Source organism: Sminthopsis crassicaudata, chromosome 1 (assembly GCF_048593235.1).
Source record: "Sminthopsis crassicaudata isolate SCR6 chromosome 1, ASM4859323v1, whole genome shotgun sequence".
Classification (NCBI taxonomy): domain Eukaryota; kingdom Metazoa; phylum Chordata; class Mammalia; order Dasyuromorphia; family Dasyuridae; genus Sminthopsis; species Sminthopsis crassicaudata.
This window is the reverse complement of record NC_133617.1, coordinates 334,196,590-334,223,133: the sequence shown is the minus strand read 5'-3', so window position 1 is coordinate 334,223,133 and position 26,544 is coordinate 334,196,590. Positions and strand designations below refer to the sequence as shown.

At 34.8% G+C, this 26,544-nt stretch overlaps 1 protein-coding gene across 1 annotated transcript in view; it reads right to left on the bottom strand.

Annotated features, from left to right (window-relative positions):
- DAP (death associated protein) overlaps positions 1-26,071 on the bottom strand; it is a 69,103-nt gene extending 43,032 nt beyond the window's left edge. Inside the window, exons 1-2 of the mRNA XM_074279125.1 lie at positions 25,728-26,071; positions 13,200-13,296 (exon numbers count right to left, since the gene is read on the bottom strand). Of these exons, the coding sequence (XP_074135226.1) occupies positions 13,200-13,296; positions 25,728-25,782 (152 nt within the window). The 5' untranslated portion in view covers positions 25,783-26,071. The remainder of the gene's footprint in view (positions 1-13,199; positions 13,297-25,727) is intronic.
- Positions 26,072-26,544: the final 473 nt, after the last annotated feature.

Sequence of the window (26,544 nt, the reverse complement as noted above, 5' to 3'; positions counted from 1 at the left end):
ACTCCGCTTTCCTTATCTTCTTCTCATGCCTTTCCTGGTTACAATTTGACATTTTTCCCTACAGCATTTTAAAATAAAGAATATGCCATTAACTGACTCAGCCTTGTCACAAATGAAAAAATTTTACATTTATTTGCCCTGTAATCTCCTCTAAAATCTTTGGCACTAAGAAAACAAATTCTTCAGCAGAATCTGGTGTTCAGCTCATTCTGCACCACCCATCCCTTCCTACATTTAAGACATAGTTCCCCCAACAATTAAAATCAACACAAATTTAGCAGCAATGAATCATAGGTTTGCAACACTATTCTTGCTTCCTTTAATTTCAAGTTTTCTGTTTACTCCTAGCTACCTCTGGAACATTTATTTATTAGTTGTAATTTCTAAGCTTACATCTTGTCTTTGTACTTAGATTATAGGTTTCTCCAATTTCAAGTCCAATGCTTAAAAAAACTTGCAAAATTATATAAAGACCGTGTATGAAAGCCCTGAACAATCAACTCTGTCTCCACACTTCCTCCTCTTCTTCTAGGCCATATCTCAATTTTTTCCCTGTCTACAGTTTCTAGATATGAATGGATATGCCTCTGAAGAGCTGAGAGATAAAGGAGTACAAAGAGGCAGTGGCTATTATGGAAGAATACAGAGACCCTTTGACAGTTGCTTTATAGAATTGATTCTGCATCTGGCAGTTTGTGCAGGGAAAAAAATCATATAGTTTTTTTATATTAAATGGAAACTGGGGCTTTTCTTAAACTAGTGGAAAGTGTCACCTAGGTTTACTAAAAATAACTAATTAATTTTAGAAATCACTAAGTAGAATTTTTAGCTGGTCTTGTGAGGAATTCTATCTTACTCCTTGCTAAAAATTGGATAAAACCTTCCTGTAAGAAGATGCCAGGTGGACAAGATTTATTTGGCTATTAAAGAGTCTACAAATGGCTGTAAATCTCTTTTTTATAGTAGCAATGATTTCATCTACTAAACTAGTTTTTCTCCAAGGACCAATTAAAAGACATTGTGGTTGTAAATTCAAAAGGATGAATGATAGCCTTCCATAATAGGTCAAAGTTTACTGGGGAAAAAAATGTTCAGTGCTGGTCTAGAAAAACTTCATGTAAAAAGCAAAAACAAAAACACCACTCTTATAGAGACAGGAAGCATTTACAGCTCTGAAACTGGAATCTGAAATTATTTCTACTAACATTTTGTTCAATTTTAGAGAGCAAAAAGGACTTTTTTAAAAAAGGGGGAAGAACCCTGTACAACAGCATCACAACCAAACATCAAGTAAGCTAAGTATTAATGACGACCAAAACATTTCCTACTTTCATATAATTTAAATAAGTTTCTTCTTTTAAACTAATTCCTGTAATAAAATTGTTTATGTGGTAGTAGCTTTTAGAAGTAGTAAGGCCTTCCTCCATTTTACCTACAGACTGATCTAAATGTAATGCATCAACAGTAAAACAGTACACAGTAAAGTAAAATACTACCTTGCCTTCAAGACATTTATCTCTTAATAAATGACTACTACCAGGCAAGCTCAAAGCTAGGCACTAAGAATACCAAGACAAAAAAAGAAGTAATTAAAAAATAAATTGGGGTGGGGGTGGAGGAGAAAATAGGTAGAAAAATAGGATAGAGCATTAGCCCTTAAGCACAAGCCCTTCAGGAGGACCTGAGTTCATATATGACCTCAGACACTTAACACTTACTAGATATGTGACCCTGAGCACACATTGCCTCAGCAAAAAAACAGAAAAAAAAAAAAAAAAAAAGAAAAGATAAATGGAAATGAGTTGAGCTTAGAAAGAGAATTTGAAGTTAACTGATAAGTATTCTACCTAAAATTTCATTAGGTGAGTTATTAGCAAATTTGGTTAAGTCATTACATTTCTCTGGACCTGTTCCTTTCCTGTAAAATGAAAGGTTGGTACTAGATGTTTGCTAAGGTCTTTCAAATTCTAATGTTCTGTGATTTTGTGAGTATTTATTACTGTTTATTTCCAGTTTTGTTCCCTAGGGGGAATTAAAAAAATTTTTTTTTAAACAGAAAAAAGATTTTCTGTACAATTATGTACAGTTGTTGCATTCATTGTTCAATTTCTGTGTTGTTTTTAAATTGTGATCAGTTTTCTAAAAATTATACTTATACATACAATTTGACTGCTAAGAGAAGTTTAAATTTACCTAAATGTAAATAGTACACAAAAAAAAAAAAAACCCACTGACAAACCAAGAGTATTTGGACTGTCCTGCAATTATCATTGTGTGGAAAGGTGAAGAACTTACTTAAGCACATATTGCTCAGAGACTGTTACCATAGATCAGGCCTATAGGCCCCAATAACGTGATTTTAGATAAGGCCTAGACTACATTCCATTATCCAAAGAAGGGATTAAAAACATATCCGTGGCAGAAGAGGCTGTATATCACCTTGTCTACTACATTCTACTGACCAACTAGGGGAATACAGATTTATATGACCAATCACAACATATAGAGGGTGGGATTTTGGAGGTTCTTTATTTGAAATGTATAAGAGCTGTGAACATTTTCAAGGGAGTGGCTCTTTCCTGCTGTGAATTTGGCTCACAGATCAGGATAGGGTCCACTTCTCCAGATTCTAATAAATAATTCTGCTTTCTATGAGTGATCTCTGAGTAGTCAATTTGAGTAGGTCATCCCAAACATCATGATTATATCTGTTCTATTCTACTTTCTAAAGTATGATACAGGCAGGCAATAACACATGTTACCTACTCCATAGCCTGCAAAGAGTACACATCAGCTATGTATTCATTTGAGGCTATGTGCACTTAATACAGATTGCATTTGTTAAGATCATTAGGATGTAGTATCAGTTACAGCAAAAGTAAATGATATCAGTAAACCTTAGTGACTTTAACATGTTAGAGATATCTACCTCTCCTTATATAGTCTGGCTACACAGACTATCCATGTATCTGTGTATCTGTATCCTCTCTTCTGAAGGCATGTATATTTGTGGAAAAAAGTGTTACCTAGGATTATGATGGAATTCTTTAACTTTGGCTTTTTTTTTTTTTTTTAAACTATGTTATTTCACTAATTACCTTAGGTTTGAACAGATTATATTCTCTGGAGGAATGTATGACATAGTTTTGAAGAGATTTATGCCACAGAATTGAGTATTCTGAATCTGGGATAAATTTGTCTGGGAGACCCACATATGAATTCATGAGTGCCCTCAGGTGCTATGTTGATTAGTAAGCTCCATTTTATTTCTAATATTCTATTATTGTGTGAGTCTCTCACTAATCACACATGCTTTTTCAGTTACTGGAAAATAATAATTCATTAAGTCCAGAGACAGAACTCATCCCCTCCTAAGGAAGAATTTGTTACTCAAGAAATAGGTCAATCAAAAGGTATTTATGAAGTATTAAGATACAAGAAATTAATTTGGAGGGGAAAAAAGGTGTTAAAGTACCTTTTTTTTTTTAAACATAATTAAAAACAAATCCAGACATAATATATCACAGTGGGAACAAAGAACAAATAGAGATTTTTCTTTAGTTATATACCCATTCAATTAAACATCACTGTTGTATAATATTGAACAGATGACTTGTTGATTTAAATTCATTGGATGTGCTTTATTTAAATGAGAAAACTTTTTTCAAAAGACAATGGGATTGCTTAAAGAATACTACAAAAAAACAAGTCATCAGTCATCAAAAGCTTAATAGATGTTCTGGGAAATCACCATAGGAGAAAAAACCAATAAACAAAACAAAACCTGAGAGCACTATTTTCTATTATCTCCATATCCACTAAAAAAAAAAAAAAAAAAAAAAAAAATTTACCTATGAATGAGAGTGTGAAAATCTGGTTTTTTAGGGGAAAGGGAAGAATCTCAGGAGCTAATAAATCACACTTGGTTCCTCCACTAATTTTGAAATGAAGAACAGATGTACTACAAATATAGTATCAAAGCCTATTACCTAACGGTAACAGACATCCTTGGAAAGCTAAGGGGCTTTAACCACTTTCTTTCTCACCCCTTGACTTAAAAAGAGTCCAGCCAGGCACTTTTGACATATGGATGCCCATATGCTCTATCACTCTGTGGGTATGCTTTGATTTACTACCTGCCAGATTTCAAGTCTTTCTCCAGAGACAATAGAAATCAGGATAATTTACAGATACAGTACAAATTTACACTGATACTGAAAAGCTGCCACTTTGACTAAGACAGCTGAGAGTGTCAGAGTGTATATATTAGATATATTATACCTTATATCCCTCTGGCAATTTGGCAAAATTTTTTTTCCAAATAATAGTTTTATTATAATACTGAAATTCCCGAGACACACAAAATAAGCTTTGCAATAAATATTTACATATCCACATAACACAAAGAACAAAAAAGTGTCAACTCTAATGAATTACCTGTAGAAGGTGGAACTCTGGAGAAGTATACTTGAAACAAGGTGTTAACTCAGTGGACTTAATGAGACAAACAAAGATTAGAAGAGAAACAATAAACTGGGAAAACATTTCTACATCCAAAGGATCTGATAAAGGCTTCATTTCTAAAATATACTCAATTTACAATATGACTCAAATTTATAATAGTTCAAGCCATTCTCCAATTGATAAATGGTCAAAAGATATGAACAGACAATTTTCAAATGAAGAAATTGAAACTATTTGTAGCCACATGAAAAGGTGCTCCAAATCACTATTGACAAGAGAAATGCAAAGTAAGACAACTCTGAAATATCACTACACACCTGTCAGATTGGCTCAGAAGACAGAAAAGATGACATTACATCACCATACTAAGTACTAGGTATATATGTGAACTAGAGAACCAATGTCTCATTAATTCCACCGAGTTAACACCTTGTTTCAAGAAATACTTGTTTGGCCAATGGCTAGACCAATTATTACCAATCTAAAATTTTCTGTGTGCATTACATTTTGCTACCTAGTTATAACACATGTTTCTGTTACTGAAAAAGAAGTGATAATTGACTGACTGGGAAAACTGCAAAAAAAAAAAAAAAAAAGAAGAAGAAAAAATATGGTATGTGAACATAATAAAATATTATTGTGTGAATAAAAACCATGGAATTTATAGGAATAGAATAATGTGTGAATAAAAACCATGGGATTTGTATGAACTGATAGTGAAATGTAAATAATCAAAAGAAAATGACATGTGCATGCACACATACACACACACTCTAAATGAGAACACCAAAGAAAGTGAACTCTGAATAAGTGAAAAAGCAATGAATGACCAATAGAGCAATTAATAAAATATGCTCCTTATATCAGAGAAGGAGGAATTAAGGTAAGAATGTTGTATACATTGTCAGATGAGGTCACTGTGGAATATTTATGATTCTTAACTCTCTTTGTTGAGAAAGGAGTTCAGTTGGAAAGAGGAAAGAGCTCTCCAGAAAAGACAAAAAACATTAATAAGTCATTTTTAAAGTAGTGAAGTCAGTTACATGAAATAAAAAATACAGACTGTTCCCTTATAAGGCTTCTAAGTACACATTTATGTATATGTACACACACACACATACAGTCTGCATTCCTAAGGAAATTATTTACTAAAGACAAACAGACCCCAGCCTTTTCCAATTTCCCTGACCTCCATCTAAGTCTCTTATATTCTTCCATTGGCACTGTTTATATTCTAGTGCTCTGTAGTTATCTGAAGCCTGACTAGTAAAAGTATTATCTTCTTTTTTATGCTTATGTGTCAAAATCACAGAGTCATAAGCTTCCTAAAGGCAAAGGTTTAATCCCTTTTTTCCTTCAAATGCATCTCCTTTCGTCTTTCTGTTCCAGAGACTAAAATTCTACAGAAGCCAGTCAATAGAAATATGAAAGTTTCAAAAATGAAATTCTACAAAAAAAGAGGCAATTCTATTTCCAGAGTTGTCCTAATTTGTATTTTTACAAATTGGCATGACACCTTCTTTGACGATGAACATGAAAATGGGTAATAGTTTCCCAGGAAGAGATATTAGAATTTTGTGTAAGAAACTTTAGAAAATGAGATTTCACAAATCTGTAATTATTTACAGCTAACATGGAGGAGGCACCATGGTATAGTAGAAAGGCAATTTCTTCTGGAGTCAGATGATCTGGGTTCAAATCTATCCTCAAGACAGGAATTAGACCACATGCCCATTGAGATCTCTTCTGGATCTAAGTGTGATTCATGAAGGAGGTAAAGATGCAGCTCTCTAAAGAGACCAATGCTAATGTTTAAAGTATCTTAATTTCCTTTTTTTTCTTCCCACCTAAAATTTTTAAAAGATAATCTAGAAGATGAGAGAAAGAAGCTGATAATAGAGGAAGAATATAACAGAAGGCATCATGGAAGAAAGAGAATGAGCATTTATGCTGTGCTTACTACATGCCAGGGACTGTGCAGTTTTACAGTTATGATTTCATTTGATTCTTCTAGTATTCTTTTGAGGTGGGAAATTATTATTCCTTCTTTGCTGTTCAGTCATTTCAGTTGTGTCCAACTCTTTGTGACATCTTTTCTTGGCAAGATAATAAAGTAGTTTGTGTCTTCCTTCTTCAGCTCATTTTATAGATAAGGAAAGTTAGGCAAACAAGTTAAATGACTTGTCCAGGATCACATAGCTAATAGTCTGAGGCCAAATGTGAACTCGGGTCTTCCTCATTCAACACACGGTTATCTTATCTAGAAGTCAAAATGATATGAGTTTAAGTCTTGCCTCCAATATGCTAGTTGTATGACCATAGGCAAGTCACCCAACCTTTTACTTACCAATAATAGAAATCAGATAAATTAACAATCTGCATTGTTAAAAACAGTTTTACACAAGAAGCTCATTACAAAATAATCCCCCGATTCCCCCAAAAGCAGATGAATAGATCATGGGTGAACTATAAATATAATTTATCTACTTTTTAGCAAAGCATTTGCCAAAAACTTTTATGCTGTTGTTCTAGATGTATAAAGCCAAATTATTATTATCTTATGATAGCACAATTAGATAGGTTATGAAGAATCATTGTCAAGAAGAATTAGGAGTATTGATATAATGTACTAAAGTAGCCAAATATGTAACACTTAACATCTTAGTTGATCTTCAACCACAATCTTGTGAAGTAGCTGCTATTACTGTCCTCATTTTACAGATTACTATGCTACATTTTCCTGAGAATGAAAGCTAATAAATCTCTGCAGCAGGAGTTGAACTTGGAACTTCAAGTCTACTTGGGAGTACTCAGTCACATAGCTGTCTAAATGTAATGTCAGCTTACAAAGATTCTTTAGGGAAGCCCCAGGAATCTCTGCAATTTTATCTGTAACTTTAAAAAATACAGGTAGCATGCTTGCCCATTTTGCAGATACCAAAATGCTAGCTAACATGTTGGATGGCAGTCAAGATTAGAAAATATTTTAGCTGGCTAAAAAACTAGTCCAAACCTAATAAAATTATACTTATCATTATTGAATTTCAAGCCTCTAAGTTTAAAAAAATCAACTTCACAAGTCAAGGCATAACTAGAGAGCAATTCATCTGAAAGACACAGAATGGAACATAAGCTAAAAACGAGCCAACAGTGTGATGTGGCTGCCAAGCAAAGCAACTCCATCACATACAGAATCAAGAGAGTTCTAAGTGTGGCTGTGCTCTGCTCTGGCCAAACCACAGATGGAACTGACTTCAGCTCCATGTGCCACACGTCCTTCTGCCATGGCCAAGATGGGATATGAATTCAGCTTTTGTGACTGAAGAACCAGGAGCTCCTCTGATACCTCTTTCCTTTTGAGCTTTATTAAAATACATGAATCCCCTTCTTATCCTCTAGAGTTCAGCCAAATTGGCCTTGTGGTTGCCGTTTCTCCCATGGGACAATCTACCCTGATCTCTTGGATGTCCTTCACTCCTAGAATCTACTTCCTTCTCATCTCTACTTCTTGGAATCCCTCATTTCCTTTAAAGTTTGGCTCTAACACCCTATCCTAACAGTTGCCTTTACTGGCTGCAGCCCCCTCACTCATCCTTTCAATTACCTTACATTTATTTTGTATATTCTTTTATAGTTACATGAATATAGAATATAAAGTTCTTGAGAGAAAGGATGCTCATTTTTATCTTTCTGTGCCTGGGATGGAGCAGATGTCTGAAAAATGCTTGCTGAATGAACATGTACAGCATTTTTCTGAAGGTAAGCAGATAGCAAGAATTATGTCCCTTTACAAAGAGAGGAAACTGAAGCACTGGAAAAAAGCTCTCTGAAGTTCATGGCACAACTAAATACAGACCACAGCACATGACAAAGGACTACCTGATGCAGGAATCCCTTAAGCTCAGTAGCTTCTGCATGTGGTCAAGATGCTACCATTCCTTCCTCCTGAATATCAGAAGTAAGAGTCCCTGGGAAATTAACTGCTCAACTTCCAAGCTACAAAGGACATAATCCCTTTTAAAAGACCAAGGCCCAAAACTGCACACATATAACCTATATAAAACTGCTTACCCGTATTAGGGAAGAGGGAAAGGTAGGGATAGAGAAAGAAATTTGGAACTCAAAATTTTATTTTAAAAAATGAATGTTTGAAATTGTCTTTACATGTAATTGGGGGAAAATAGTTTATTAAAAAGGTTAATGGCTCCTGATTCAGTGCCTATGAACATGTTACCTGGTAGACAGGATGATGGCTATAGCCTGATGGTACAACTAACATGGCACCACAACACAATGTAATGAAATGGATAATAGCATAATCAATAGCTTCAAAATAAAACTTCTGGGCATACAGACTAAGACCAAACTGATTTGTCAGTTACTTACTGTCATAGTTATGCAAAAATTAGTATTTTGTTTTATTTTGTTTTGTTTTCAGAATAAACTATAACCAAGAGCACTGCTAAAATCACTGTTTATATACCAACTTCCATCTAAATGTCGTTTCAGTTTTTCAGGCTTCTAGTTCACATTACCATGAAATGTATCCAATAATAGAACATACTGCTGCTACTGCTGAGTTAAAAGTCTAGCAAAGCTTAAAGAAAAAAGTCAGATGTTGATGGTGCTTAAAACTTTTAACTCCAAACATAAGTCAACTTTGCATTGTATGAATCCTAGGATTATATGCCCTTAATGTAAATGATTTTTAAAATAAAGTTTAAACAGCCCACCTATAACAGTTTCTGTGATAACAAAAGATTTTGAAAATGATTGATTCTACTCTCTAGAATTCATAATCCCAGTGGTAATTAAACCTGTTCATCTTCATAAGTGTGCTATAGTACAGAGCAAATGCAAATAGTTGCAATTGTCAATCAAAACCTCAAGTACAGACATTTGTTTTTTGGTTTGTTTTGTTTTTAGGAAAAAAAAACAAAGAAATCTACAAAGAAATGCAAAAAGAATTTCTCTGTATTTTCATGAGGATGATTCTTATGTAGCATTCTGAACTTGAAGAACGAAAAGCATACATGCTAAATGTCATCATCAGTTTAAGGCAGTTGATTCCAAATTTTTACAGCACTTTCAGATGCAAACAATACAACCCTCTTCACTAAAGTCGGGAAAGACATAGTACAATTTTTTTTTTAATCAAAGACCATTTAATTCTTGAGATAAACATTACTTATCACTATTTGTTATGCCCACCTCACACAGATCTCTGAAGCATATGCCAAGTATTTTTGACTAGCACAAAAGTATGACTTTAAGGTAAAGGGTTAGTCCAAGTAACCCACTGGTACCTTGAAATTTCCCAGATTCCCATTTCTGAAATTCATTTACTCTTTGTGTAATTAATTAGTCAATTTGTGGTTCCTTTTTCCTTGGAGGAAAAAAGTGTGCAGGGGTGGATATTCTTTTCTGAAGTAGGAGAGCTCTGCATTCCACAGGAGTCCCTAGAATGAAGGCAAATAGCAAAGCCAACAACAGCTTTAAGTCTTGTTCTGTAGTAGCCTAAAAAGCTCACTCTTAAAGCACTATTCCCTCTTGGTCCCTGGCTGATATACTTCCCTACTATACTCTGCAGTGGAATTATAAATAAGAAGAAGGATGGTGGTAGAAACAAAGCCTAAACATTACAAGTATATTCTGTGGAGTTGTAAAGAACAGATCTAAATTTTCTAATCTAAATTAACATTTATAAATGGAAAGAATATTGGACTTATAGAACTGGCATTTAAATCCTAGCTCAGTTCTTTATCAAGTCCAGCACCATGATTTGTTGCACTAAGAAAACCAAAAGCCATCCATATCATGATTCTGGAGAGAGATTATGCCTTTCTGAGACGTTACGTATGGGGAAAAAAAGGATTCTTTGAATGTGAGCCATTTAAAATAATTTATTTTGTTTTGAGGTTTCTTCTCTTGGGATCCATGATATTTTGTTTGTTTTATTCTGATAATTGTATTTCAAGACACCTTGGCAACTAGGCGGCACAGTGTTTAGAACACTGAGTTTGGAATCAGGAAGGCTCACATTCAGACACTCACTGGCTATATGACCCTAGGCAAGTCACTTAATCCTATTTGTTTCAGTTTCCTCCTCTAAAGATGCTGAAGAGAATGGCAAACCACTTTGGTTATCTTTTGCTAAATGGGGTAATTCAAAACTGGACATAACTAAAAATGACTAAACGAAAAAAAATTCAGCACAATCAATTTCTTTTGTAATCCTTTGCACTTAAAAACATTCTCCTAACACTGGGAAATGAGTGTAAACTGTTTGCATTTTTGTTTTTCTTCCCAGGTTATTTTTACCTTCTGAATCCAATTCTTCCTGAGCAACAAGAAATTCTGTTCTGCACACATATATTGTATCTAGGATATACTATAACACATTTAACATGTATGGGACAGCCTGCCAACTAGGGGAGAGGGTGGAGGAAAGGAGGGGAAAATTCGGAATAGAAGTGAGTGCAAGGGATAATGTTGTAAAAAATTACCCATGCATATGTACTGTAAAAAAAGTTATAATTATAAAATTAATAAAAAAATAAAATATAAAAAATAATAATTAAAACAAACAAACAACAACAACCAAAAAAAAAAAACTTTCTTCTAAGAAGACCATAGGCTTAACCAGACTGTCCAGGGAGTCCATGACAAATAAATCATCAACATTCTACTTCATTAAGATCAACAGTGCTGAATTCTACAGACAGGAGAAGAAATAAAATTTTTACAAAATGATTATTAAAAAGTAGAGTTTAGATAACTGGAAACCTTGAGAGGAAATAGATACAGTAGAATTTGGGGCAGACGTTAAAAAGATGATTAATACCTGAGTTAGTGGTGAGGAAGAGTGTATAGACAACTTTTTGGTGGGTAGAAATTCAGCAATAAAAAGAAAAAAATTAAACAGTGATTTAGGGTAGCTATGTTAAAAGTTTTTGTAACTATTTCATTTGCATAGAAAGAGCCAAAGGGTACAAAGAGATTAAAGGGGTTTTTTTTTTGTTTGTTTTGTTTTTTTTAAGAAAAGGAAACTCAAACTAGAATATGATAAAAGTCAAGTCCTAAAGAACACAGAAAGAGATTTGAAGATTTCACTAGAAAGAGAAGGTGAATAAAGGTGACAGAGATATCTGAAATGGAGAATAAGAGTCAATGAGTAAGGTCAATATAGATGGCTTTTATCTTCAAAGAGGGAAGCTCTTCTGCTAAAAATCCAAGAGACTAGAATGAGGTAAGTGCGATTTAAGTCTTGAGAAGCAAGAAAAGTTTATAGTGACGACTTTATATAATGACTGGTGGGGTGGATTTTAAGCTATTCCAATACAAAACCTAGGCCAAAACAGATCATAAAAGGAGTTGTTTGATCCATCCCCTTATCCCCCCAAAACCATTTGTCTTAGCATCTTATTCTACAGTTTAAGCTCCTACAGTTTGTAAACCTGCTTGTAAATGTTGCTTATTTAATCAGATTAAGCCTCTGATTAAGGTTGCTGGACAGCCTGGCTCTCCTTAAGTTGCTAAGAAATCTAGAAAGATTTCCAAAACATTGGGTACATCTTTCTGTGAAGGACTTGAGAAGACAAAAATAAAAAATCATAATAGGAAGTTGTGAATGGGCTGTGATCTGAATTGTTGATAAGTGTAGCCACACTGATGAGATAACAGATTCATTGAAATAAGAGTCTGATTCAACTCTGTATATAGATGTTGTTATAAAAGATAAAGACCAAGCTGCATTCTGGAAAGACCAAATCTCCAAGATGACTATATCTGCTAAAATCTAAAGAACTGGGATATTCCATTTTCCCCTACCAATTTTTCATCCATTGGACTATTTAAATTGCTCACCTTATATAAATCTTTCATTTCTCAAAAAAAAAAAAACATTAAGAAAATAAGTGGATTGCTGGGGTTTTTTTTAAGCATGCCAATAAATTATCAATTTGTTTAGTAACATTCCAAGATCTTTTACTGGCAAAATATTTTATTGTACCTAACCAGTCTTATGAAAATGCAATGTTTCCAATTCTGGCTGGAAAATTTTAGCAACGTGGACACTGGCTTCATGTTCTGAAGCACAGTTTTCTGAAATTTGATATCTGCTCAGTACTCATGAAACTGTACAAAAGAAAACTTTATAATACTTTCACATTAATGATCTCAGAGTTTAAAATTAAGAAATATATGCAGACCCATCACGTTTCCAAACTTAATAGACAACTCCTAAGTTCTCTTTCAAGTATGCTTTCTGTAAAAATAAAATAAAACAAACTGGGTAATAAACCTGAGTTGCTAAGCAACAAGTTTTCATAGCCACTGGAATCACTTAGAGATATCGTAGTTAATCAAACTCCTTATTTTATCCTTTTCTTTTCTAGCTCAACTATTCCAGAGATTAAAACCATGAAGAATAGCTCTCAAAGAGGTTAAGATTGGTATGACTTGATGAAATGGAAGAGCTGGAGATTAGGCTGGATGAAAGGAAAATTAATAACCATAAGAATATTTGAGAGCGTCTGCTGCTTTTTTGAATTACTGGGAACAAAAATATCACACATGACTGATTAGGAAAGAAAAAATACACTTTAAAAAGTCCTTCCTCTTCATAAACAGCAAGTGTTATCTATGGTCTTAGACTTAAGAAAGAGAACATGTATTAATATTTAACCAGATAGAAGTTATCCATGAAATGCTTACAAGGTCATAAAAATTCTCACCTGGTGCTTTCCCATTCTTGATCATCCTTATCTCTGTCTTCTTTGGCATCTCCACTATGAGGGTGTTTCTGAACAATTCTCATTCCACCAGCTTTTACTTAAATAAAAAGAGGAAAAAGTTCAATTAATGTGGGGAAGGTTCATAACTAAGAAGTGTCTGAGGATAAAAAAATTTTTTTTTGGTGTTTTCAAGTGACAAATGGTTACATGTAGATAGATTAAATAAAAGTGACATTATTTAACTACATAAGTCTAGAAGGAAGCAGGACATGGAAATTCAATCACTATTTCCTTCACTTAGTCCACTTTGATCCATTTCACTTTAATTTGTCTGAATTCTTATCCAAGATCTTGTGTTAACCAAACATTTTTAGTGTCAACAGAAAGTATATTATAAACTGGTTGGGGAAAGTAATCTGTCCTTTCAATTTTATACTTCCTATACCCTTTCATAGCTTCTTTTCTAAACCTCTTTACATTTTAAAACTTCAACCATCCAACAACCCTATAAAGTAGTACACAAGTATTTTTATTCCTATCTGATGGATGAGGAAACAGACTTGAGAGGATTTGGCCAAATATTTCTCATACTGTGCCATATGCTTATTGAGTGGTCAGGATTTGGAAACAGCAACAACACAGGAAAGAATTTCACTACTATTATCTTTAAATAATCAAAAGCTTATTATGGCTCTTAATTACTTGACTATAAAATGTTAACTTCTCTCATAATACTTTTCCTTCTGAGATTCTTCCAAATATTTTGTGTATATCTTAAATGTACCTTGTTAGTGGTCTCTCCCATTAGAGCCTCTTGAGTGAACTGTCTTTCTTTGAATCCCCTGGGCTTACCACAATATCAGGAACATAAAAAGGATAACAATTTCCTAACACCTAATATGGTTGTTCTTCTCCCCAAAACTTGTCCATTAGCATCTGTAAGAAAAGATACTTAATCTCCTACCTCAGGAAATTTTATGGGATCCTTTAACTAGAGGTCTCCTTGGCATATTATTACCATATTATTATTCTGTCCACCCCCATCTAACTTGGTAGTAGTTTTATGTGTGAACTTATTAACTTAACTGATTATAAAGCAAACTTCCTAATCCATGAATAATTCAATTTTATTCAATTCAATAAACATTAAATATCTACATGAATTCCATGCCCTCTAGGATTTTTTTTTGCATTCTTTATATATATAGACACAGAAAAAAAATAAGGTAACTTGAGAAGGGAGAGTATACAATTGGATTGGATTCTTCACGGAGGAGGCTACACCTATGCTGATTATTTTCATAAAAATCAAAATCCCACTTTTGTTGTTACTCAGTCGTTGAAATCAACTCTTTGTGACTTGGATTTTTTTTTTTTTTTTTTAAAGCAAATATAATAATGGAGTAGTTTGCCATTTCCTTCTCAAGTGCACTTTACAGATGAAGACACTTGATCCAGACAGGGTTAAGTAACTTGCCTGGGGTCACACAATAAGTGTCTGAGGGCGGCTTTGAACTCATGAAGATGAGTCTTCCTAACTTAAGGCCCTGAACTTTATCCACTGTGCCATCTAACTAACTTGATAAATAATACAGCTAGCATTTATATAATGCATCAAGACTGACAAATAGATAATGGACATTATCTTTAAAAGAATACACAAAAGGGAAAAGCATAAAATAAAGGCTTGCTATGGAAATTAATTGTCAATATTATAAGAATATTCTATATGTTTCAATATGAGAACACTATTTTCCCTATTTCCTTTCCTTTTGGAAAGATTATTTTAGTAGTAGGTTGTAAGCTCCTTAAAAAAGGGTCTGTCATATTTATTTCTGCCATGCAATCTAATGGTGTCTTTCATGTACCATGCCTTTAATAAACGTTTGTCAACGTGACTGTAAAGATATCAGCAACAGTTTAAAACTGTAAAGCATCTTTCATTTAACAATTTCTTTTTGAAATGTGATTTTCCCATTGTAAAATGGAATTTGAAATCTAATTAACAAATATAAAAGGCTTCCAATTACGCAATGGCTACAAACCCCAGATGCAGAAGGGTAAAACTATATGAATTGTTGACAAGTTAGGTCATCTAAAGTAAAAAAAAGAATATTTTTCATCTCTCATCATAACTACAAACTATTATTTGAAGGGGCTCACCAAAGCCATATAGTATTACTAGCTCAATCAACTAAGTTTATAGACAATTAACATTCATGTTTACCATTAAGTTTATTGATTAATGCAAATATAGAGTGACAAAAAGACCAATAAAGAACTGAAGGTGAGGTAGATTACATTTTACTTAAACATTTTACTTAAGATACTACCCCCAAATTAGGATTTTATCATTATAACTGTAAAGTTACAATGAATACCCAGTGGTACTCTTATAATGAAGTCCAAAAGGCATTCCTAATTCTTTAGGCTCCCTCTAGAATAAATTTCATTTGTGAAACGATAACAGGAACAATATCAGCAACAGCAAACATAGCCATATCCTGTCTAACATTATTAATTAGTTCTGGGAAAATGGGGCATTAGGGAAAATAATACAGGACAGCTGTTAGGAGGCATTTGTATAGCTATGAGATACATTCTTAAGTGGTTAACATTCAGACAAGGGGTATATAAAGGGAGTCAGGGGCACCAAATTATATATAAGAATCTCTGCTGGATGCATACTAACTCAGAAAATTATGTTAACTTTAACTGTTTTTTTGTTAATAAATCTATTTTTGTATAAAGTGTATATGAATATATTTTTATATCATAAAATATAAATTTTATATATAAATGTGGATAATTGTATACCAGATATATTTTTAAGACAATAAATTTCATATAAGTCTTTTATAATTTTATTTATTTTCTAAAATATTTCCCAATTCTATTTCATTCTGGTTTGGACTTTACTCAGGAGTATTTCTAACTGGTCCAGTATTTAACAACTCAAATCTAGACTCTGTGAGCTTAAATTAGGTTTTTACACAGAAATGAGACAAGATACTTTATAAAGTAAAATCAACTCCTTTTCCCCACAACTTCCCCACCACAGAAGCTTAAATTTCCACTAAAAGATAAGGCAAGACAGACCAGCTCTGTTCAGAGCGTATCTACAGGAGTTTGAAGAGGATTATTTGGAGGTATCTGAATGGGGTCCATTAAACCAGTAAAGATTTACTATACAACTCTTGCCTTTCCCCAATGGATCTGGCAGCCTCCCCACAAGGAGAATTAAATAATAAATACCCAAAGATCTAGGGGAAGGGGGAAAGTAATTAGTTATTAGTGGTCCTGTTCTTACTGTCTTGCTCCTGGTGATTCAATTACTACCAGGCTGACCCAATAACTGTTTTCTGATTGGGTTAAGTAGTAAAGGCTTTCTGAAAGGCTTCTCTTCACCAAAGTGTGAAAGACTTTTCTCTCTCTGAGAGAACAACTATTTCAGTGAAATTTTGATGATCATTTATTAACTGTATTATTATGAAAAAATGTTGGGCAGGGAAACCTGAGGTAAAGGAAACATATTTTTTCTTTACTAGAAACTTTAGAAAACCACGCTGTTGTTCTTTGAAAAATGAGTGGTGTGCATAAGGAAATTTCTAAGTACAAGTTTGGGTTTTTGCCCCAAATTTCTATTTAACTTTTTTTTGCTTTTTTTTTTTCCTGGCATATTCTCTAAATGTACTTCCAGTCTCATTAGTCACATATTTCAAGATTACAGAGTTCTGGGGAGATGCATACATAGAACACTTTCCTATTCCCTTTCCTCTCCCCACTCTTCCCTAAAACAAATGCAGAATTAACCTGTAGCAGTCTTCTAGAGTGAAAATAATCTGGTGAAAATCCAAGACTAATGGAAGAAACTACTGGTGATAATAAAAAAGCATACTTGACTTTGGAGTTGATATCTGAATATGAGATATCTCACGCTTGGTTCAAAGAAAATAAGTACCAAAGCTTGGCTGATGACACCCTGGATTAGATACTTTAACCTCCATTAAAATTTCTTATTGCTCACTCCTATTAGAAAGACTTACGAAAACAATGGCTTACAAATAGTTTAGATATTCCCTAGGTTAAAGGAAATTATTGTAATTAAAAGGCCTTCTACTATATTAGAGGAATACAACTCAAGAAGAAATGGCAAAATATGTCAACACAGAGCATTTATTATCCACTATACTCCAAAATGGATATAAATTGGGCACATCAAACTCCAGTGGCTTTTAATTGCTAAGAAAATACTTTTTCTATTTCACTGGTAAAATCCTACATAAGCTAGTCTCAACCTATCTCTTTGGCCTCATCAGCCTTATCCCCATTCCCACACTCTAAGATCCAACTGATCTGCTACCTTTCTTTTCCTCACATTTTAACTCACATTGTTTGTTTGTTCTTTTGTTTGTTTGTTTGTTTGCATTGGCTGCCTTCCATGCTTAAAAGAAACCTTTTTTTTCCCCTAGCTGTGTCACAGAATCTGTCTCTTTAAGAAGCACTCAGCAACATTTTGTGCAAGAACCCTTCTCTGATCTCCCTAAATGTTGATGCCATTCACACTCTGGTTTATGAGAAGCTTTTAGAGAGCATTCAGAAAATAATCCTGTAAGTCAGAAAGAAAATTATTTTAAAGAAGGAATAATGAAAAGAAATACACAAACAGAAAGATAGGAAAAGTCAAGAAAGAAAAGAAGTAACATTTACACAGCACATTAATATTTGCAAAGCATATATTTTTTACCCAAATTTAGCTTATATAAAAACTACGTTCAACCTCTAGTTGTACTTTAGGTGATAATGTATAACTGGAAAAATAATATAAGAAAGATAACAGAACATATTTGATATCATGCTGGTTTTAGAATCAGAAACTGTTCAAATCCCACTTATAACACTTATTAGCTGTATGTGTATGGTCAAATTAATTGACCTCAAAATCTTAGTTCTCTCATTTATAAAATTTGGAGGATGGAATGGGGGGGCACCCTGGACTGAATGCTCTCCAAAATCCTTTCCAGATTAAATCTATAATTCTATGGAAGTTCTGATGTAAAAAAAAAAGAACAATAGTATGGAAAGAAAAAGCATTACTTGAATTAAAAGAAATGTTAAAAAAAATTTACACAATAATAACATTTTAAAGTCATACTGTATAACCAGGTGCAGTCTACATTTACTTTTTTTCTTTCCAAAGAGATCATATTTTAAGATCACAAATATATTAAGATCAATGTGGATTATTTTTTATATTGGGGATGTGAGTAGTTTTTTGGTTAACTAGAATAATGCATAATTTCTATTTCAGTTAAGAAAAATTACCTTTTTACTAGCATAATACATTGCTCAGCATAGTGGGTAAAATGTTGGGCTGAGAAGTAAGAAGACCTGGGTTTTAATACTACTTCTGAAGCTTACCATAAAAACCTGAACTCATTTACCTTGTCACAAAAAGGTTGGTAGAAGGGTAACCCATTCTGAAGATAAATCTGTAGAAAATATGCAAGGATCTTCAGCTTTAGAATAATTTAATATAGAACTAAACTATTGTAATTTTCTGGGAAATATAGTATGGATTTCCCCCAATTTTTACTTACTATGATAATTCTTCCCCTCTACCTCCTAATTTTCCTACCTCCAATCAAGGTTCAAAATACATTAAAAAAATCAAAATTAGTAACACTCCCACTTATCATAAATCAAATTTAGAGTAAGTTTAGCAACATATGGCTCTGGCTCCAAAGGGAAATGGAGGGGAACTGGGCCAATCAAATGTATTTAACAATGAGATTCTATCCACATCACTGACATAAGCATACAAAGACTGGCAGGAATGAGTAATAGTACAGCTCATAATTATGTCCTCCTTTCTGCAGCAGAACACCATTACTGCTGTTAGATGAAACAGAACCTCACTAATTCTCACTTTGCTAATCTGTATGTGCAATAACTCTCATAAAACAAGCAGTCTCACCCCATTTCTCTGCAAATATTTAGTAGTAGAGAGCAGCAGTGAGGTCTCAAATCATTAAGACTTGATTATTTTTACAAAGGACTGCAAACTGCAGCACATTTGCTAGCACATTATGAAGCATCATCCATCATTCATAAACAACAATACTTTGTATTTACACAGCACCTTTCTCCCAAGCATTTCAAAATGCTTTACTAACTGCCTCATTAATCTCACATCTTAGAAATAAAGGGTTGGCAAGTGGTGCTATTCCTCTGCTTGATAGGGACTACTGGGGTTTCAAGAGGTTAAAAGCACTTGTGCCCAGTCACTCTCAGTAACTAACAAAAGATCTTACCAAGACATACTGCTCATTTTCTTTATCCTTTCCCTAAAATGTTAGGTAACTGCTATTTGACCAAATCAAACTTAGCATTAGCCTATAATTAACATAAATTAGGATGAGTCCATAGATTTCAAAAACATGGTAGAATAAAAATAGCAATTTATTTGGAGTCATATGAGCTCGGTTTGATCTCAGTCCTGTCTCCTGCTACCTGTGTAAAGTTGGGCAAGTAATATGACCTTCCTGAACCTGTTTCCTCATCTGTAAAAAAGCTAGATGATCTCTAAGATCTTTTCCAGTCCTAAAAGTATTATTCTATGCTCTAGTGAAATAAAAATTTGTTACTGTCATGAAAAAGGCTATGAGCAAAAAGACCTAGAAAAAAAGCACATCCATTATGAAGGGACTATGACAGTGCAACACAGTCCAAAAATGGGTTCTTTGTGTGTCTGATGAAAGAGATATTTGATTTTGGTCAAATGCAATATGTACATTACAAATTATATGTGAAAATGCATTTTCTTGATTTCTGCCCAACATCTAGATATAACAGTTAAAAAAAAAGTTCAGGGGTACTTCTCTTATCAAGAGAAATGATCCAGTTTTCCCAAACTAGTAGATTAACATAAATTAATTGGTAAAGAGGGTAGGAAAATGTCTAGAATCATGGTATTTTGGGCTCTCTGAAAGTAAAATTCTCATTATAGAAAAAGCTATATTCCATTTTGAATCAAATAACATCCATAAATGCTAAGTTTTTGACATATATTTATTTTCTTTTCTTGCCCGAGGCAATTGGGATTAAGTGACTTGCCCAGGGTCAAACAGCTAGGCCCTGTGAAATGTCTGAGGGCACATTTAAACTGAAGGCCTCCTGACTTCAGGGTGCTCTATCCACAATGTCTCCTAGCTGCTCCTATAATATATGTTTCAAGGAAATTATAACAAATACAAAGCTTGACATCAAACAGCTGATGATATCAAATTATGTGCAATCCTTTCTTAGTAGTGAATACACGGATGGAGGAGCAGACATTGGCTTTGGTAGGGTACACCAGGTGTTGAACTCAGTCAGAAAGATCTGTTTAAATCCTTCTTCAGCCATATACTAGCTGGGTAATCCAGGCAAATTCTTTGTCTCTGTTTCCTAAAATCTAAGATAGGAATAAAAACAGTATGTACTTCACAGGGGGACCTAAGGCACAAAGGATCTTAGGAAACTATGAATAACATGTAAAGCAAAATGTTAAAGCACTATATAAATGTAAGCTATTGATATCTGGTAATAATGTTATTAGGAATTTACATTTGTATAACACTATAATAATAAATTGTTAATAATAACAATAGCTAATATTTATATAGTGCTTTAAGGTTTGCAAAGAGCTTTTACAAATATCGTTTCTTTTTTTTTTTTTTAATATCGTTTCATTTTACACAATGGAAACTGGGATGGGAAATAAACCACCAGATTTCCTAGCTGGGACATTCAGAAATCTCTATTTGGCTATTTTCACATGAAAGTGATGAAATATTTACATTTTTAATACTTCAAATTTCTTCATGCCATTATTGTATAAATCGAATTATTATTCCGACAAACTATTTTGTGTGATTGGGGTAAATATTTTTAAGTTGAGATAATAGAGCACTTATTTCAAGGAAAAAAAAAGATACAGAATAATGTTTTTAACATGCATAAAATAAAATGTAAAATGACAAAAAAATCCAATTACATACATTTGTCAGAATATTTAAGAACAAGTTCACAGAATCCCAATTAAGAACACCTCCTTTAAAATATGTTCTGGTGGGTTTTGACCTGTATTAAAACAGCCACTTCATTAGAGAAAATTAAATACATTTTCAGTTATTTAAGCAGGATTAACTTTCAATATAAATAAATTCTACTTTATTTATATAATAATGAACAATATGCAATAGGATTAATAACCAGTATAAAAGTTATCAAAATGAAGCACACCGATATATTAATTTTTGAGACTTGAAGAGTGTTTTTATATAAGGCCATTTGTCTTTAGTGAAGGACAGTGAAAGAAATTTTAATCAGAGGAGGTAAAATGTGAAAATATTTCCAATCTAATTAAATACCTACTGTGCTCAAGTCACTATGAATAAGCCTTCAAGAAGCTTATACTCTATTTTCCATACAACATTCATAACAATGGGAATTATGAAACATTTGAATATATGGCTATGAGATTTCTGGAGACTTCTTAAAATATTGTTAAAGGAAAATTAGTTGCTATGAGCAATTAAGCATAATTTGGCTTGAAAACAGGGGTACTGACTTAGATGACTTCTAAATGTTCTTTCTAATCTGGTGGGTTTATTTGGGATTTTTTACTGCTACAATTATTCCCAGATGATTTATGAACCAGAGATAGAATTAACTCTAAATATATGTAAATTCTACTATATATGTCACTGCCCCAACTCAATTTCAATGACTCCTTTTTGCCTCCCAGAGCAAATACAAAATGCTGTTTGACATGGAGATAAACACAACCACATACCCTCTGATCTATATGTTCTTGATAACAGCCTTCCAAACAACATTAAATGGATGTCCCATAGACATCTTGTACTCAATCTGTTTAACTCATTAACTTTCCTCCCAAACCCTCTATCCTTCTGAATTACCCTTATTCTGCTAAGGACACCAGGCTCACATGCTTCTTGTCCTCCCCAATTTCAATATTCTCATACACCCCACACCTCCAAACCTATGCCCAATCTTGTTGTTTCTACCTTTATCACATCTCCTACATATTTTTTTTTTCTCCACTCATGACCACCAACCACATTAAAGCCCCCATCATTTATTTCCTGGCCTATTGAAAGTTTTTTTTTAACTGATCTTCCTGCTTCAAATCTCTTTCCACTTTAATCTATAGTCCACTCAGATGCCAAAGTGATTTTTCTAAAGAATAAATCTGTCCCATCAGCTTCCTCCTTAATAAACTCTAGTGACACCATGTTACCATCAGCATCAAATATAAACTCCTTTGTTTGGCACGGAACTCTCTTCACAACTTAGACCCTACCTCTCTAGTCTTTTTATATCTTAGTCCTCGTTTATGTATTCTGGAGTTGGAATGGATTTCAGAAGCCATCTAAACTAAAATTTCTTAACAGGGCTCATGAACCTGTTGCTTTAAAATTTTAATTGTATTTGAATATAACTGACTTAGTAATCCTCTATTTTATGCATTTTAAGACAGTATTCTGAGAAGAAATACACAGACCAGAGGGCTCTATGACACACAAAGATTAAGAATCCTTGATCCAATCACAATTTCATTTAAAGTTGGAGAAGCTGAAGCTCAGATGATTTTTCCCAAGCTCACACAGGTAACAGGTAAATGTGTGATCCTAGAAATGTCAACCTCAGTCAAAAATTATATATGTGTGCGTGTATATATCTTTTTACACACACTGAGTCAATTCACATTCTACTAAATATGTCACCTTTCCCCTTCCAACTCAATAAATTTCAGTGATTCCTCATTACTTGGTCAGGGCTAGTCAGTTCAATTCTCTAACTCGAGTAACCTTTCCTATTAAATAAGAAATGTTGAATCAAATCATCTGTATTGTCTCTTCCAATTCCAACAATTGGGGAGAAAGAAGGTTGGCTGTGTATGAACTAGTAAACATATAAAATGGTGAAACTCAAATGGTATAATATACAAAGTAACCTGAATTGTAAAGTTCTATATAAAATAATGAGAAGATAAAGTGAAGATAATGATAACTAAACCACTTCCTCATACTCTTGGCTTTATACTGTTAAAGAATGGATGAAAAAAACCAATCCTAACTGTCCATCAATTTGAATATTCAAATATTGAGCATCATAGTTTGCCAAAGCATTAATTTGATCATACAAAATGTCAATTAGAAGGCATGGGGCTATTCTACCACATTGGATGATTATGTATATATATTCTCCATAGGACTCTAGGATTGAGCATTATCTCACTTTGTTTCATACACAGCCAGAAAATTCTTATAAACCTTAGAATTGGAAGGGACAATACAGCTGATCTAATTCAATATTCCTTATTTTAAAAGAAATGAGTTTTCTGAACTATCCAAAGCTACACACCTAATTAATGGCAGAGCCAAGAATAAGACCAGATCTCTTCTCTTTCCCTCTTTATTAAATTTGCTGCTGTAAAATAAACACTGCTTCTCTTCTTAACAATTTATTCTCTTATTTTATGCATAAATCACATTTTGCAATTCTTTAAAGGATGCTTATTTTATAATTTAAAAAAGAAAAATGAGGGCATTCTGAAGTTTTTCCTTAGGGAATCAATATTTTTAAACCACAAGGAATTCTATTATAACACAAGTTCTTTTTACTATAACTGTTATATGGACAGCAGTGTCACATGTCAAACTATAAAACATAAAATATAAGCATTACACATAGAACACAAATAACATGTAAATGGAATCTTACCATGTAACACCAGAATTAGACACTCCTACTTATATAAAAGTTAAGAAATCCTACCCATTTGATCTCAACTATTTTCTGTTCAGGGCAAAAAAGGGAACAAATTATGCCACAGAACACAGACAGGCCCAATTCCTTTGCTATATTCCAAGTTGTTCCAAGTTTCTTTTACATTCAGCCAATTAACACATTAAGGATGAAACATTAAATGACAATGCTTCCTGCCCCTAGTTCTTCCACAACCAAGCCTTAAATCAAGAATGCTTTCTTCCCACTTAAGAACCTCAAGAGGTATAACTCAAAGAGATGATAGAAATAACTGTCTAGACAATATTAAAAAAACAAACAAAAACACCAAAAACACTGTTCGAAAAGGGGGAAGAATTAAGTAGGGTGAAAATATCTTGTCTTCTACTTTCTCACCTAACTTAAATTCGTCTATATTTAGAATTACACTTCATTATTTTTAAAAAGTGCTTTTATCGATTAAATCAGAATTTAAGATCTTGAATAACAGTATCCTTGTAGTTGAAAAACAATGGGAAATTTAGAGGGTCAGAAAAATTACTCTAAAATGTTATTCTGAGTCATAATTGTTAATATTTTACTTATAGTTCTTTTAGCAAGACATTGTCAGCTTTAAATTTATCTTAAAATCAGATCATTGGCCAAAATTACCGTGCAAATAATTTTACCTCTCTGGTCCCTTCCTCGCCCCACCCCCCGAAAAACCTCAATAACACTAACACATGGTCGTCCAGATAAGCATTCACCACCTAAAAGGTTTTTTAAAAGGACTTTGATTATGAGTCTAGAAAAGCCTCATTAGCATACAGATTTCTGGAATCCACAGAACGTAACTTAAAGCTGGAATTCTTAACCTTTCTGAGTCGTGGATCTCTTTGGCACTCTGGAGAAGCTTGTGAACCTCTTCTCAAAATAACATTTTTAAACGAGTAAAACAAAACATACAGAATTATAAAGGGAGTCAACTATGTTGAAATACAACGACGAAAGAGTTTTTAAAACAGGTTTTAGAACCAGTCAAAGAATGCTTCTCCCTAGAGTTATCTTTAACTCCAAATCTATAAATGGGCCCGTCCCAGGAAGCTTTCCCCCACACCTAGGGAGAGCCACGAAGCCCGTAGGTTTGTTTCTAAACAAACAGAAGAAACTAACAATAATGCTTTGTATTTCCTAAGTGGTGTGTAGGATGTGAATATCAATGTCACTCCAGGTACACAGAACTTCATTAGAGAACCATCAGTCACATCACCCCAGAGAAGTGCCAGGCCTTCCAGCAGGGGGGAACCGCCCCTCCTCCAACTCTCCTGGCCAGGGGTCTCTAGACCATCCAAGCCGTTCCAGACTCCAGAGCCGGGGGAGGGGGGAGGGAAGGAGAGCGCTAGGCGAGAAGCCATGCCCTCCCTCCTTGCGGCCCCTCCTAGCTAGGCCAGGAGAAACCCCTCCTGCCCGACTGCCCCGCACACCTCTTCCTCCCCAGGGTAGTCTGTGGCGGAGCTGGGGAGCCTGAGGCGTGAAATACCGCCACGCGGGGCACGTGGACAGCCCCCGCGGGCGGCGCCTCTGCCCTGCGGGAGTGTCAGCAGGGCCTGCGTCCACTGCCCTCCTGGAAAATGCCCTCAGTCGTCCTCCTAACTCTTCAGGGCTTGGCTGGGGGTCAAAGGAGAGAGGCGGGATGGGGGAACGGGAGTGGGGGTGGGGATGAATCAATACCCGCAGGAGGGTGTCCAGCTCTAGTCTCTACTTTCTCGTCAGTGGGCGAAGACATTGTGGACAGTGACTTGCTCTCTCCTTTTTAGTCTCGGATCAAGGGACGTGGGAGCTAGCGACCAGCAGCGCGCGCTCGTCGCTAAAAGAGCTCGAGCGCGTCGTCGCGTTGCAACAGCTGGAGCAGCCGCTGGCGGGGCAGGGAGGCACGCCCCCTCCCTTCCCCCGCCCCCACTACCGGGATGGGCGGGGCAGGGAAGGACTCTGCCTCCCTCCCTCCCAGCGCGCCCTCCGGACTTGTCAACGTGGCTCCTCCGTGGCCCTGGCACCCTCGAACCACCCACTGTCCGGCTTGGGCCTGGACGTGCGCCGTGACGTCATAGCGTTCTAGAACTCCGGGTGTCACCCCGTTCTAAGGGCTCGGCCTGTGGCTCGCCACGTTCTAAGGACTCATGGGGAAAAAAAGGGGGGGAGGGGGAAACCTTCCTTAGTTTTGCAAACCCAAAGTGAACCCAGGCGACTGAGCATGCCCGGCCCGGCCCGACTCGAGAGCCACGTAGCTGCGGTTTCTGTGCACAGCTTTCATTCATTTGAAGGAGGGGGAGGGTAGAGAGGAAGCGAAAGGCCCGGGGTAGAGGAACACTCGCTCAGGAGCTGTTTCAGGAGCTAAAATTGGAAAGAACTCTGGGGTGGGTGGGCGTGGTACCAGAGTACTAGTCTACTAGTGTAGTCTCCTAGACAACAAAAAGGTTCTCGAATGAGCGTTTTCCGCACCAATCCGTGGGTCTCTTCTTTGGCAGGCTCCTGAACCCTGTCCCGGGGT